This window comes from Microcaecilia unicolor, chromosome 2, assembly GCF_901765095.1.
Source record: "Microcaecilia unicolor chromosome 2, aMicUni1.1, whole genome shotgun sequence".
Taxonomy (NCBI): Eukaryota; Metazoa; Chordata; class Amphibia; order Gymnophiona; family Siphonopidae; genus Microcaecilia; species Microcaecilia unicolor.
The window spans coordinates 205783077-205796422 of record NC_044032.1 but is presented as its reverse complement, the minus strand read 5'-3'; the positions used below and the strand labels follow the sequence as shown (position 1 = coordinate 205796422).

The following is a 13346-nucleotide window of genomic DNA, read 5'->3' as shown; positions in this document are numbered from 1 at the left end:
TGTTTTGTATTTTTTTTAAGCTCTTCACTACAAGTAGTAATGTTCAGACCTGTGAAGTCAAATGTTCTTATTCAACAATTTCCTATTTCTGCACTGTTTTAGGTCATTTGGACCTGTTATCTGTACCAAGGAGGAGCTTTAACAGTAAACTGGGAAGATGGAGTTCGCACCCAACAGATCCAGGTTTAAGGGTGAGACTTTACTGCTGTACTACATACAAATTAACCCATTTAGAGAAAGACTGCCCCTAACAGCCATAAATCAAAGGGCTCCAGCAAGCTAACGGGACACTGCAAGCTGGGAAAGCATTTGGGTTTCAGAGGAAAAGCTTTATCAACAGTGACACAGTAGGGCCAAAAGACTTCATTTCAACTTTTAAAGGCAACACTCTGGGCGGAAGATGAATCAACAGTGACACAGTAGGGCCAAAAGACTTCATTCCAACTTTTAAAGGCAACACTCTGGGCGGAAGATGAGAACGATATGGGATTCAATTTGATAAGGCATTTCCCATGTGTAAAGCAGGAAAGGAACCCTTACAAAACCGCGTGTGTACAAAAAGGAGGCCCACAGAAAGAGTACGCCTATTTTTATGCGATGTGTGCAGGTGTTCCCAGGAGCGGAGTACTTAAGAGTATACACCTCCTTTGATCAGGAGGCAGCCTTACCAGTTATGGTTTTGGATGGTCAATTTATAAAGCCACATAGGCATGTACATTGTCTTAAGCAACTTTTTTCCTATTTAGACATAGGCATATTGTTACAAACCTCCCTCCCCCCCAATCTGAGGCATCCTACTGAAGAGGACAGAAAAGAGATGAGAAAGCATAGGTACAAGACAAGTCTGTATCTGTAAGTGCTAATTCAGGGAGCCATTTATTCTCGCTTATTGACTGAATGACTTGAAAGGAGCCCAGGAGGCTTTGATAGCTCTCTCTCTGGTTGTCATTAACAGAGGCAGCAGCTGTTCTCTTACCGATTCATTATCTGTGCAATGAGAATAAAAGTATTCTCGAAAAGAAAATAAAGTTATATGTGTCAGGGGTTCTGAACATGGTAGGGGGAAAAAAAAAAAAGTGTCAAAAACAGTAAAACTCCTGACTGAAAGCCTGTCGAAACACATGTGAGTGAAAAAGAATGAGGGTAGGGGAAGAAGAAAAGACATCCAAATGTAAGGAGACCACCCACTACAGTACTGCAGGGCCAAGCGATTCCAAAAGCTGATTAAAACGAATTACCTGCCAGGTGAAGCCCGGAAGGCAAAAGTATAGATCTTAAAAAAAACTTGCAAAAATGAGAGCGAGCTCCAGACGATTTCTGCCTTCACATTACACAGATGTCCTTGAACGTTACTCAAGGATTTACAAAAAAAGTCAGGCTACAGTTTGCTTGATATTTCTCAGAAGAAAACCCCAAAACCTGATATGAATGAGCTAAAATGTTGATAAACGTCTTTTGGACCCCCCCAGCTGTAATCACGAAGGGACTTACCTCAGGGCTGCTTTCCGTAACCATTGCTGATCCTCTAGCAAGCACAAGCATTAAGAAAAATGACAGCCCATACCTCCTTGAGGCAGATCAGAGATCAAGCAGCAAGAAAATTGAATTGGGGGGGGGGGGGGGGGGGGGGGAAAGAGGACCCAAGCACAAGGACTGTTCTGCACAAAGCTAGGGTTTTCTGTTTTGTTCAAGAGGTCAGTTTAGGCTATAAATTGTTTCTAGCAGCACAGTACCCTGCTAGGGGAACCCTCCTGGGGCCTTCTACAACCCTCGGCTTTAAAAAGAGAAAAAAAAAAAAAGTAGCGACAATATTCAGAGAAGCCACCCATTCCAAAAGCATGCTATCCCCAGCCCCCTTCAACCGGAAGAGCCAAGAGAATCACAGGAGAAAAAAAAATGTGCAAGATGCATACAGAAATGTTTATTATCCTGGGGGGGGAGGGGGGGGGGTGCGCACCACAATCTGATTAAAAATCAAAATTTCCCAAAGAAGCTCTCTAAGAGGATGCAAATCCTGCAGCAAGCATTAGCAGTAAATTTCAGAGGTTAAAGATCCTCTTACCCTGGCCTAAGATTGAGGGTCACTGCTCTCATGGTATGTGCAATACAAACCTATTTGAAGGCAAGCTGTCCCCACCCTGTGCCCCAAAAGGATCCTTGCAGATGCTGTATACAGTTTCTAACTGCTCTTTGTGTCTGGCTTAATAAGAGGGTTTTTTTTTCTCCTTTTTAAACCTTTGGCAACTGCACTAGTAGATTAAGCTTTATGTTTATATAGTCAGTATTTCTATACTGATGGAAATGTTTTCAAAAAGTTGTGCTTGACTGGTAAACAAAACCTATAAAAAGGAAAAATCCTGCCAGAGCTTTAAAAGGCAGCTAAGAGGTAAGGATGCTCGACAGTGAGTGGACTGGTGGTTTTAGCCCAACGCATAGTGCGGTAGCCTGAGAACCACTGCAGTTCCTTGTGACTCTGGGCAAGTCACTTCACCCGCCATTGCCCCAGGTACAAAATAAGCAACTACCTGTATATAATATGTAAATTGTTTTGATTGTAGGCACAGAGGCAGTATTTCAAATCCCATTCTCTTACACCGATTCCATAAAAATCTAAGAAGTCAATATTAAGCAGCAATTATCTAGGTAGAAGCCACACCTGGTGCCAAATCACTATTTGGATAATGCCCCTGAAAATTACCAGTGACTGCTCGAGCACTATCTAGATAGCACTAGTACAGTAGTTCCCAAACCTGTTCTGGGGGCTGCCTAGCCACTCAGGGTTTCAGGATATTCATGAGAGAGATGTGGAGGCAGTGAGTGTAAATCTCATGAATATTCATTGGGGTTATCCTAAAACCCTCACGGGTTGGGGAACCACTGTGCTAGGGTGATCTGGGGGGGGGGGGGGGGGTGCTAAGGTGGAGCCAGGAGTTACTTGGTTAGTGGTGATACTCAGGCCACTAAACTATTTGGATCAAGTTAGGACAGCAAAAAGGTTGGCCTAACGTTATCCGGTACCAGGGGCGTAGCCAGATCTCGAGGTGGGAGGGTGCCAGAGCCCGAGGTGGGACACATTTTGGTCACCGCCCCTCCGCCGCCCACTGTCACCGCTGTAACATCTTGGCTGGCGGGGGACCCCAACCTCCGCCAGCTGAAGACTTCGTCGCCATATTGCCTGCCCTGCTCTCTCTTCCCCTCTCGTCTGGCACGTTCCTTTTAGTGAAACTCTCAATTTCACTAAAAGGAGCGTGCCCGACATGAGGGGAAGAGAGAGCAGGGCAGGCAATGTTGCAGGACTCCCGCAGACCAGCGCTAGGCAAAGTCTTCAGCTGGAGGGTCGGGGGGCCCAGGCTACGCCACTGTCCGGTACAAGTCTGAATATTGCTGGTATTCGGGACAAGTGTTGGCAGCCATGTTATTGCTCAATATTCAGCGCCAGTATCTGGGTACAGCCCAATGCTAAATATATGGCAACAAAAAATCTCCCACTGCAGCCAACGATTAACAAAAACACACCCAACAATCACTGGTGCAGGCTATCAGGGTTATAATTATATTTGATTTTTTATTCAAGTTTAACATACAAAATAAAAGTAACCTTGTACTAGAATTAGATCTGTAAAGGGATAAAGTATATGCAATAAATCCATACCCAAACAGAAATTAAAGACTCTTCAGAAAGGAAACACGAAGATTAATAAATGGAAATAAACTAAAAAGTTAACTCAAGAAGAGAGAAGAACACAGGAATTATTCTGAAAGATAAAAACCTATTAACAAGGAAATCAGAACAGAAAGACACCGCCCAAGTTCCCCCTCTCACATCTTCGTACTAGGAAAACCAGATTTTATTATTTTGCAGAAAAGAAACTTCATTATATTGGAAATAATCTCAAAATCCAAGAGAAAAAAAAAGGTGGCTGGCTACAAAGGTGCATCTGGAATTTACACCTAAGGCAAGAAGAACCAACTTCCACAGTACACAGTAAAGGACACTGTGGAGATGACCAGTAAAATCAACAGCCACCAAACGTGTACAGAGCTATCTTTAACTTCTGAGGCGACTCGACAGGTTGTGATTTGGCCACATGGCCTACATCAGCAGTCTGACATAATCCAGAATTGTGTCATATAAAGCAACTGTTGTACACTGCTGTACTCGATACACAAGAACTGCAATATAAGAATGTTATGTTCAGACTGTACAACAGAGGTTGATCTTTACCATCATGCTCCTCAATTTGTTTCAAACCTTTCCACCTCCTCAGACAAAGCACACACCACTAGGGGCATACGCTCCATAGGGACTTTAACACATTTTCCAGTATAACTGTCCAGGACATGGGAAAGCTGAGGAATCCAACTGAACCTTTTATCCTGGTTTCCATTCCCTGTGCATCCCCATCTGATCTTTAACCAGATGAGTGGTACACTTCTGGAGATCAATAACTTTACCAGATAATGTTTCTACCGTAGTCCCTAGGCCAGTCAAATACTAGTCTTGCTGCTGACTTAACTTAAAATCTTCACGATGGCAAAAGTTGATCAATACATTTAGGTACCATTTTCCATAGAGCTAGTGGCCAACCAGAATCCCAAGCCTTACAACTGGAGGCCCGTTCATATCACAAAAAGAAATCTCTATCTCCACCAAGCTTCCACTGAAAATTAACAGACAGCACGCAAGATGACCCAGGATATTCAGCTTCCCTGGACTTCCTGAGTACTGCCACGGGACAGTGCACACACAGCCACCACAGTCTGACAAGCTTAAAAACCTAGAAGCAAGAGCCCACAGCCTCAAGGCCATGGTTGCAGAAATACTTTATACTTCATTCTCCCCCGTCATCTCTCTATGGTGTCTATTCTATCTACGAGGCCTTGGTGAGCAAATCTGCTTTCCAGGACACAATGAATATATTTACACAGCTTTGATGTAAGAATCCAGCTGTTGACATATTTCTGATTTCCTGAAAGTTAAGTGGTACGAGGGTTCTCAGTCAAGTCAGTCTGATTTGTAGGATATCCACGAAGAATATGCATGAGATATAATGCAATGGAGGCAATGCTTGCAAATCTCTCTCATATATAATTCATTGCAGATATCCTGAAAACCTGACTGGCTAGGTGTGTCCCGAGGACTGGATTGAGAACCTCTGGTCTACAGGGAGCATCTGAGCCCTGGCAGGAGGAAGTTTCTTGGGATCATGCTCCTTCCCTGTATTACGTCGTCCTTAACTCAATGTTCTCCAGGTCATTCAGAGACAGGTGTCTCACACGACACTACTACAGACACCAACACAAAGGAACTACATAGCTAGATCCAAGTTTCATCATGATTTAAATATTATATATATATAGCTTTTATTTATGTAATTAACAAAAATAATCCAAGAAGTCTCTGTTCAGAAACAGAGTAATCATAGGAAATTATGAATAAAGAAATACTTACAAGAAAAAACAATTGTAAAAAGTAAACCTTGCAGAATATATTAGATTCCATTAAAGAAAAAAAAAAAAAAAAAAAAAAGAGCTTTGCTAAAATAAAGCCACCTCATTAAAATTAATACAAGGGAAGAGCATGTGCGTGGGCAAATTAGTAAGCTTAGAACCACCAGGGACCCCCAGGGTTCAAACTCCCATCTCCCACTGACATTCCTGTTAATTTCTGCCAAGTCACTTCACCCTCCACCGTCTCAGACACATTACTTGGAGCATACGCCTTCTTGGAAACAGACACTTACTCTGACTCACCTTCAGCTCAGGATTTGGAAAGCGAGGAATTAAAATCCAAATCCTAGCGTAAGGCCAGCTCAGGTACGCAACATTTTCTTTTAAGGAACGTCACAGGGCACTATCACATTGAGGTTCGTTTATTTGATATACTGCCCATCATAAAAACAGTTATGCTGTTAATAGAGGGCTACCAAAGAATACATGGTACCAAAGAAAGCGATATTCTATATGCCGCTCTTATAGTCAGGCGCAGCTTATGTCAGGGAATCGCTCCTAAACAATGCACGCAAGTGCTAAGAGTGCCCTCATTCCACCATGACCCTCCCCCTTTCCACACCCCCCCCCCTTTTTTTTTTTACTTGTGTATAAAGTTCAAATTAAATCTAATTAACACCAATAACTGCTTGCTAAAAAGCCAATTACTGGCGCCAATAAGCTCATCCCATTAAACTGTGTGCAAATTAGGTGCATGCCCAAATTTTTGGCGACTTACAGAATTAGGGGAAAATATGTTTTGAAGCTAGAAAGATACATTCTTCGACTGGTCAGAATAAAGGCAATGGGGCACCATGTTGCACTTTACAGCATACTACCAGAGACTCTTAAATTTTTTATTTCTCCTCAAAACAGTAAGTTTTCAATACAGGAAATGAAAATGATAAACAGCAAAGATTTACCCAGACTGTACAGACAGTGGTTACCTGGAGTGAAAAGGCACGCAGAGCTGGAATGGGAATTAGGGCAGCCATGAAAAAAGCAGTGACATTACTGATGGAAGTCAGAGCCACACTGGCCCCGGTTCGCTTCAGGCACTCCCCCGTCCGGTCCTGCAAAACACAAGTATTTGAAAAGTTAGGTCATAAAGTTAGGTCATATGGGTCTCGTTCCAGCAGGTAAAAGACAACCCAATCACGTCATTCTTGAAGCTTAATACGGCAGAACTCTCCAACCACCATTTCCTCTTCAGAACTTTATACACCACTGTGTGTAATTCTTCTCTCTCCATTAGTGAAAGCGAGTGTGCCTCAACAAGTATGGTTGAGCTTGTTGTCATTGGACAGGGTGGCTTTCAATTCATTGCCCTTCAGCCTACTTTCTGAAGAAAACAACGGCTGGAGACTACAGTATCCCATCTGTGCCCCTCCCCACCCCAGTGTTCAACGTCCTATCAGATGATCAGGATGTATGTCATGGGGTTAAGAGGATCCTACAGGGCATAAATTCATTGAGATATGTGCAAGCCTGTGCCAAAGTCCAGAAGCTAGGTTCTGTTTGTTTTGCATGAACTCCATGCTAATACTGCAGTGGGCAGTTCTTGAGCATGCGATTCTTCATGTGGTGCCATCTCACAAAAAACTAAAACTATGTTTACAACCAGAAATAAAAGTAGCTGTTAATAGATGGTACATTGTGTCATAGTAACATAGTAGATGACGGCAGAAAAAGACCTGCACGGTCCATCCAGTCTGCCCAACAAGATAAACTCATGTGCTACTTTTTGTGTATACCTTACCTTGATTTGTACCTGTCCTTTTCAGGGCACAGACCGTATAAGTCTGCCCAGCACTATCCCTGCCTCCCAACCATCAGCCCCGCTTCCCTCCACCGGTTCTGGCACAGACCGTATAAGTCTGCCCAGCACTATCCCCGCCTCCCAACCACCAGTCCCGCCTCCCACCACTGGCTCTGGCACCCAATCTCGGCTAAGCTCCTTAGGATCCATTCCTTCTGAACAGGATTCCTGTTAACACACAACTGTCAAGATCACTTCATTCCAACAATCAAGAACACGATTTTAGGAGGCAAGCACAGAAAAAGATACCTGGCAAGAATGGCATGCACGTTCTCTCTCGAGGCCCCCTTCACAATTATTTTCAGATGGCAAATATTCCCAGCCCAACCTCTCAGCACTTATCAGCGGGCCTATGGGCGTCAAGCCAACTCCTTACAAAACACGGTGCAAACAAACCCCTGGGACCACACAAGGCTACAGATCCACTTAGGGACCGGGAACAGCTCACCCACAGGCTACCGCAACCTTTGCTTTTGATGTAAAAAGTGCACAGACAAACAAGAATGTAGTAACTGCAGCCCACCAACAAATAAAAGCCACAGTGGCCCCACATGCATTCCTTTATAATCAACATATATTTGGGTCAAATTCGAAACTTCACACTCAACATGCAGCTGCTCTGCAGTGGCAAAAACCAGCAGAAACCCCACCCCAATTCAGCTCTAAACAATCTCTCCTTCAAAAGCAAGAGCTTCAAAAAAAACAATCTGACAGATATTCAGCGATATTTAAACAGGCCAGGAACGGTTCCTGACCAGTTAAACCGCACTTAACTGGTTATCTCCCGCTAAATATTTGTGGTCAGCGCATAGGGCCTTATTCTATAAAGGTTATGCTCCTAAATTTAAGCTCTTAAATGTACGCTCCTAAATTACGAGAGTAATCTGTGCTCCTAATTTAGGGCCTGTTATGCTCTTAGATTTAGCATACATTTAGAAGCATTAATTACAGTCTTAAATTTAGTAGTGTAAATTATGCTCAAATTTAGGAGTGCAGCCTTTATAGAATAAAGCATAATTTATGCTCCTAAATTTACGCTAAATTCATGAGCGTAATAGGTCCTAAATTAGGAACATAGATTAAACTTGTAATTTAGGAGTGTATATTTAAGAGCTTAAATTTAGGAGTGTAACCTTTAAAGAATAAGGACCACCAGGCTTGTACTGAAAAGATTATATTGGTTGCCAATCATGCACAGGGTATATTTTGTTACGTTTTTAAGATGTTTGTATCTGGAAATACCTAAGTACTTCATTGATGTGTTGAAACTTTGTATGTCAAGGCGTGTGTTGTGTTCCGAGTCTGCCAAGTATTTGTGTGTTCCATCAGTTAAAGCGTGCCAATATGTGGAGTCTCGGAATTACACTTGATCTATGGCTGCCCCTGTTCTATGGAACGGGCTTCCTAGTTATTTACTGCGTGGTGAAAGTGTAGAACAGTTTATACGATTATTGAAAACCCATTGCTTTGTTAAGGCCTTTTCAGAAGAGTAAACTTCTGTATTGCTTTACTGTTTTGCTTGTGCCTCTCTGGACAGATAGGGTTTTTGGGGGTGTGATGATTTTAAGCTTGTTTCTGATTGTTTCTAAAATGTTTATTTGTAACTGGCCTTGTTAAAAGGTGGGATATAAATTTTAAAATAAATCACTCAAAAGAGCTGCAGACTCCCTATGTTTAACAGTAAGATGCAGAACATGAATACTATTTCCCAATAAGTACCAATATGTTGTACCATGGTTTTGCCAAGCTCCCGATCCCTAGCCTTCCAGATTAGCATTCTGAGACTCAGAATGCATCTGGTCCCAAGGATTCCAGATAAGAGATTGTGTACCTATACACACACCTTCCAGAGTGCATATTTTGGGTAAAGCACACACACAAGCAGAGTCCGGGTGGGGCTCATACAACCCACACAACTTCTAGAACAGTAAAGCTATGCATATATCTCCAGGAATTGAGTTTGAGCACCTGCCCTGTTAAGGCTACTATTCTATACAGGAAAGTAGGCACTTATGTTCCTTAAAGGAACATGCTCCACATAGGTGTCTTTTTGGTACTTAAATACCCCACCTCCCTCTAAGAGCCAGTCTGTTTACTTTAAACATTTTTATTGAACAGTACAATCAAAGATATTATACAGTTGAAATTTTTTATAACATATGCCTATATACCCACACCCTTCCTTACCCCACACCTATACTGTAACCACATTACACGAACCTAAGACATAAAATGTTAAGATGTTATAGGGAACCTGGACTCTTGTATCTCCTCACCCCTATCAGCTGACTATCCTTCAAAACTCTCCCCCATCCCCCCCAAATCCCACCTCTAAGAGCCAGTCTGTTTAAAGCAGAGGGTGCTTCCAGTGATTTACATGGACTCTTACTAGCCAGAACACACTATTACTTAGCAGATACCAAGGCCACGGCTGAGCTGCACCAACTCAGCAGCAGCAAAGAATCCAGAAAAATGTGTCTGCACAATTTATTGGTAAGATGGAGTGGGTCCCCATGGGTGGCACAAGTTTCTCTATTTGACAATCATCCATTTTGGATGCATATGCACTCCACTCATGCGTTATGTTACCACAACTAAGCATTTTACTGTCAAAATCTATTTTCTTTTGACTCTTCACTCAACACCTCAGAAAAAACACAGCTATCCCAGAAGAGACCCCGGCAGCTGACTGTACTGCAGAACTCATCAGTGCAAGGCTCTTTTCCCTCATTATTGAAATGAGTCTTTTGTTTTAAGCATCTGCAATTACCTCAAATGGTATTTTTTTATTCTGCCCTGTTTCGCTGAAGGCATGTGCCAAAAGGAAGACATCATCCACACCGACTCCAAGAGCAAGAAATGGCAAAACCTGGGGAAGAGAACAAAGCAGACGGTCAAGGCCTACAAAGCCAGACATTTGAGCATCAGCCCTGCAAGCTTCAGGTTTACACTTACAAATATCCCATGACATAGGAGTGGGGGAAGGGGGGGAGAAGATATGGCACTTTACGGCCATGATTCACAACCTGGTCCTCAGGACCCACCCGGCCAAGTTTTCAGTGAAAAGGCAGGAGAGCCATCTACATACAGCAACAAATGTGCATTCAACTCTCTCTCGACTATGCACTGTGAACATCCAGAAAAATCAGACAGCCCAGAAAGAACTGGGATGACACTTCCTCTTCCCTATGAAAGGTACAAGATCACAGTATTAGAAAGTACAAGAGAGTTTTTCCCTTTTTTTTTTTGGTGCGTTTTTGGGGTCAAAGTATCTTTCAAAGATTCAAGTGCTCCCCCCATGTTTTAAATTGTGGTACTTTCTTTGCAGAGCTCCCGGGGGGATAGGCTGCTGCTTGTTTTAGTACAATGATTTGTTCTTTAATAAAGAGAGAAAATAAAATACAAAAGAATGTTTTCCAATGCTTGTGCTAACACCTTCCGCACTAAGACCTGCAGGTTCTGCTTGTTTCTTGCAGTTCCAGATCCCGAGGACAGGGACACAGGTAGTCATGCTTTTTTTTTTTTTAGCCTCCTCCTTCAGTTATAACGCATTCCTTCAAGTGTTTCCCTAGCTTGCGAGAAACCATGCGGCACAGCCAGCATGATTACACCTTTAGTACCTGAGTTGTTGCAGCATTGAAGGAAATCCCGATCAGTGAGCATAGACCCAGCCCAGCAGCCACAGACAGCGCAACCAACAGAACTCCTGCCAGCCCTACTGCACCCTGCGACTTTGCACAGTCCCACCGCAGCATAGTCAGGCAGGCATAGGCAAGCTGTCACAGAAACAAAAAGCAACATTAAGAACTGATGCCACGAAGGCGCGTACATTTTACACAACAAGCATGTACGGGGGCAGAGTTGACTGTATCTGCGATTTGTTTATTTAAGGGTCCTTTTACAAAGGTGCACTAGAGTTTTTAGACCACGCTAAAGACACACATATATTCCAATGGGCGTCTCTAGCATTTAGTGCACGCTAAAAACGCTAGCGTGCCTTTGCAAAAGGACCCCTTGGTCTTTAGGTACATATCATGCTTTTATACAGAATCCTGAGGAAGGCGTTTTGAGCCGAAACACAGCCTGTGTTGAGTCGTTAGTTGCTAGTTGCTGTTATCTTGTGAAGATATTTATTAATTAAAAAGGACTTTAGCACATCATTGGCTTGCTTTGTCGTTTCTACTGTGCTGTGCCTGCACGGGGACAGAGTTGCAATTTATGCACGCAGCTAATAAATTACGTTCGGGCTTTTGAGTCAGTGCTTACAATTGCTCCCACCAGGTGAAAATGTCCACAGCTTCAGTCTAGCTGCTGGTTGAGCCTAGTATTTTAGGAAGGTACACTGACACTTAGGGCTCCTTTTACAAAGCGGCGCTACTGATTAGCATGTAATGAATGCGAAGAAGCGCATAGGAACTTAACGGGCTTGTTCGTATTCAGCGCGCCGCTAATTGGTAATGCCACTTTGTAAAAGGAGCCTTTAAATATCCTTCAAAATTCAAATGCCAGCAACCTGCTATATTATGAGACCTTAATGACATTCCTTTACATGAAGTTCGAACTGCAATGCGATGGGAAGATGAGAAAGTGCTTTTATTTTTCAGTAAAAACTCCAGTCTCTTACCATTAATAAGTAACCACTGGCCACTCGTATAACGCTGACATCAGAGAAGGACTTCAGGATATCATCCAGGGTAGTTGTGGTGAAAGATAACACCTTCTGAGTAGAGTTTTGAGCAACACTTCGATGGACAACCTGCAGAACAAATTACCACCACCGGTGTCAGAAACAAAAGTACTGGGGTTTCTGCGTTAGTCCACTGGAAATAAACATCAAACAAGTTTTAAGGGAGACCTCTTCACTGGACCAACTGTTCGGCATCTTCTTAGCTCTGAAGATCTCAATATCTCTGACTAGGTTTTGAGAGCTAACGGGTCACAAGAAAATTCAAAATGACTAAGCAATATATTGCCTGTGAAGATACACTGGAACATACTAAATTTATACACGAGGTGCCAAAGTCACTCCCACTACTCATTTCTTCAGTATTTTGACTGACACCCAGAGGCATGTGTGTCACAAAGACAGATGAGGATCAATGCAAACTGCAATAGCTGACCTTCCCCCTCCTAAGCCTGGAAATAGGAAAAAAAAAAATCAGTGGGCAAATCCCTACATCTAGTCTTCATTGACCATCGTTGCACTGGTTCCCACTGCAAAGCCACCGACATTTGATGAAGTGTTTAGCTATTGATGAATACTTGCACTTGTCCTTGAACTGCTCTGTATAAGGCTCTGTCTGTGGTAACCCTTTACGAACCACCGTAAAAAAAGGTCCAAAATTTCCACAAAAGTTCAACACAAAAGAGAAACAGGTGGAAACACAACTTCAAGAGATCAATCCAGGACAAGAGGTGAAGTGCTCCAAAACAAACTTTATTGAGGACCCAACACCCAACAACTGTGGGTACGCGGCAAATACTCCTTATTCAAGAGACCACATTCTTATGAGCTCCTTTGTCTGTCAGTATATCTCCAGTGCAACTACTGATTGACCCCTGATGAAGGTTTTTTTAAAAACCTAAACACGGACCGTGTTGGGTCCTCAATAAAGTTTGTTTTGGAGCACTTCACCTCTTGTCCTGGATTGATCTCTTGAAGTTGTGTTTCCACCTGTTTCTCTTTTGTGTTGAACCCTTTACGAACTACATGTCCCCCCCCACCCCCAAATCTCTGCAATAAGGGCTTGAGGCGAGTTTCTCTAACAGCCCTGCCTCCCTATGTCCTGATTCTCGTACATAGATTGCTTTGGCCACAAACCAAAAACGTAATTTTGGCATATTGATCCCTCTAACGTACTCCAGAATCCATGCTTCCTTGCTGTTTTCCCAACTACAGGAATCATTAACGCCCCTCTGTAACCAAACACAGGTGAGTGTTTACAATTTACCTGTTTTATAAGGGGACTGGAGATTCAGTGCTCATTGCATTAACACACACCACATTTCATGACAGCACAAATTCTCCACTGAACCA

The 13346-nt window shown here is 42.9% G+C and overlaps 1 protein-coding gene across 2 annotated transcripts in view; it reads right to left on the bottom strand.

The window, feature by feature from the left end:
- PTCH1 (patched 1) overlaps nucleotides 1–13346 on the bottom strand; it is a 116194-nt gene that overhangs the window by 55775 nt on the left and 47073 nt on the right. For both annotated transcript variants that reach the window (XM_030193648.1, XM_030193647.1), the window contains exons 9-12: nucleotides 11934–12065; nucleotides 10930–11085; nucleotides 10080–10178; nucleotides 6438–6563 (exon numbers count right to left, since the gene is read on the bottom strand). In XM_030193648.1, coding sequence (XP_030049508.1) covers nucleotides 6438–6563; nucleotides 10080–10178; nucleotides 10930–11085; nucleotides 11934–12065 — 513 coding nt within the window. The remainder of the gene's footprint in view (nucleotides 1–6437; nucleotides 6564–10079; nucleotides 10179–10929; nucleotides 11086–11933; nucleotides 12066–13346) is intronic.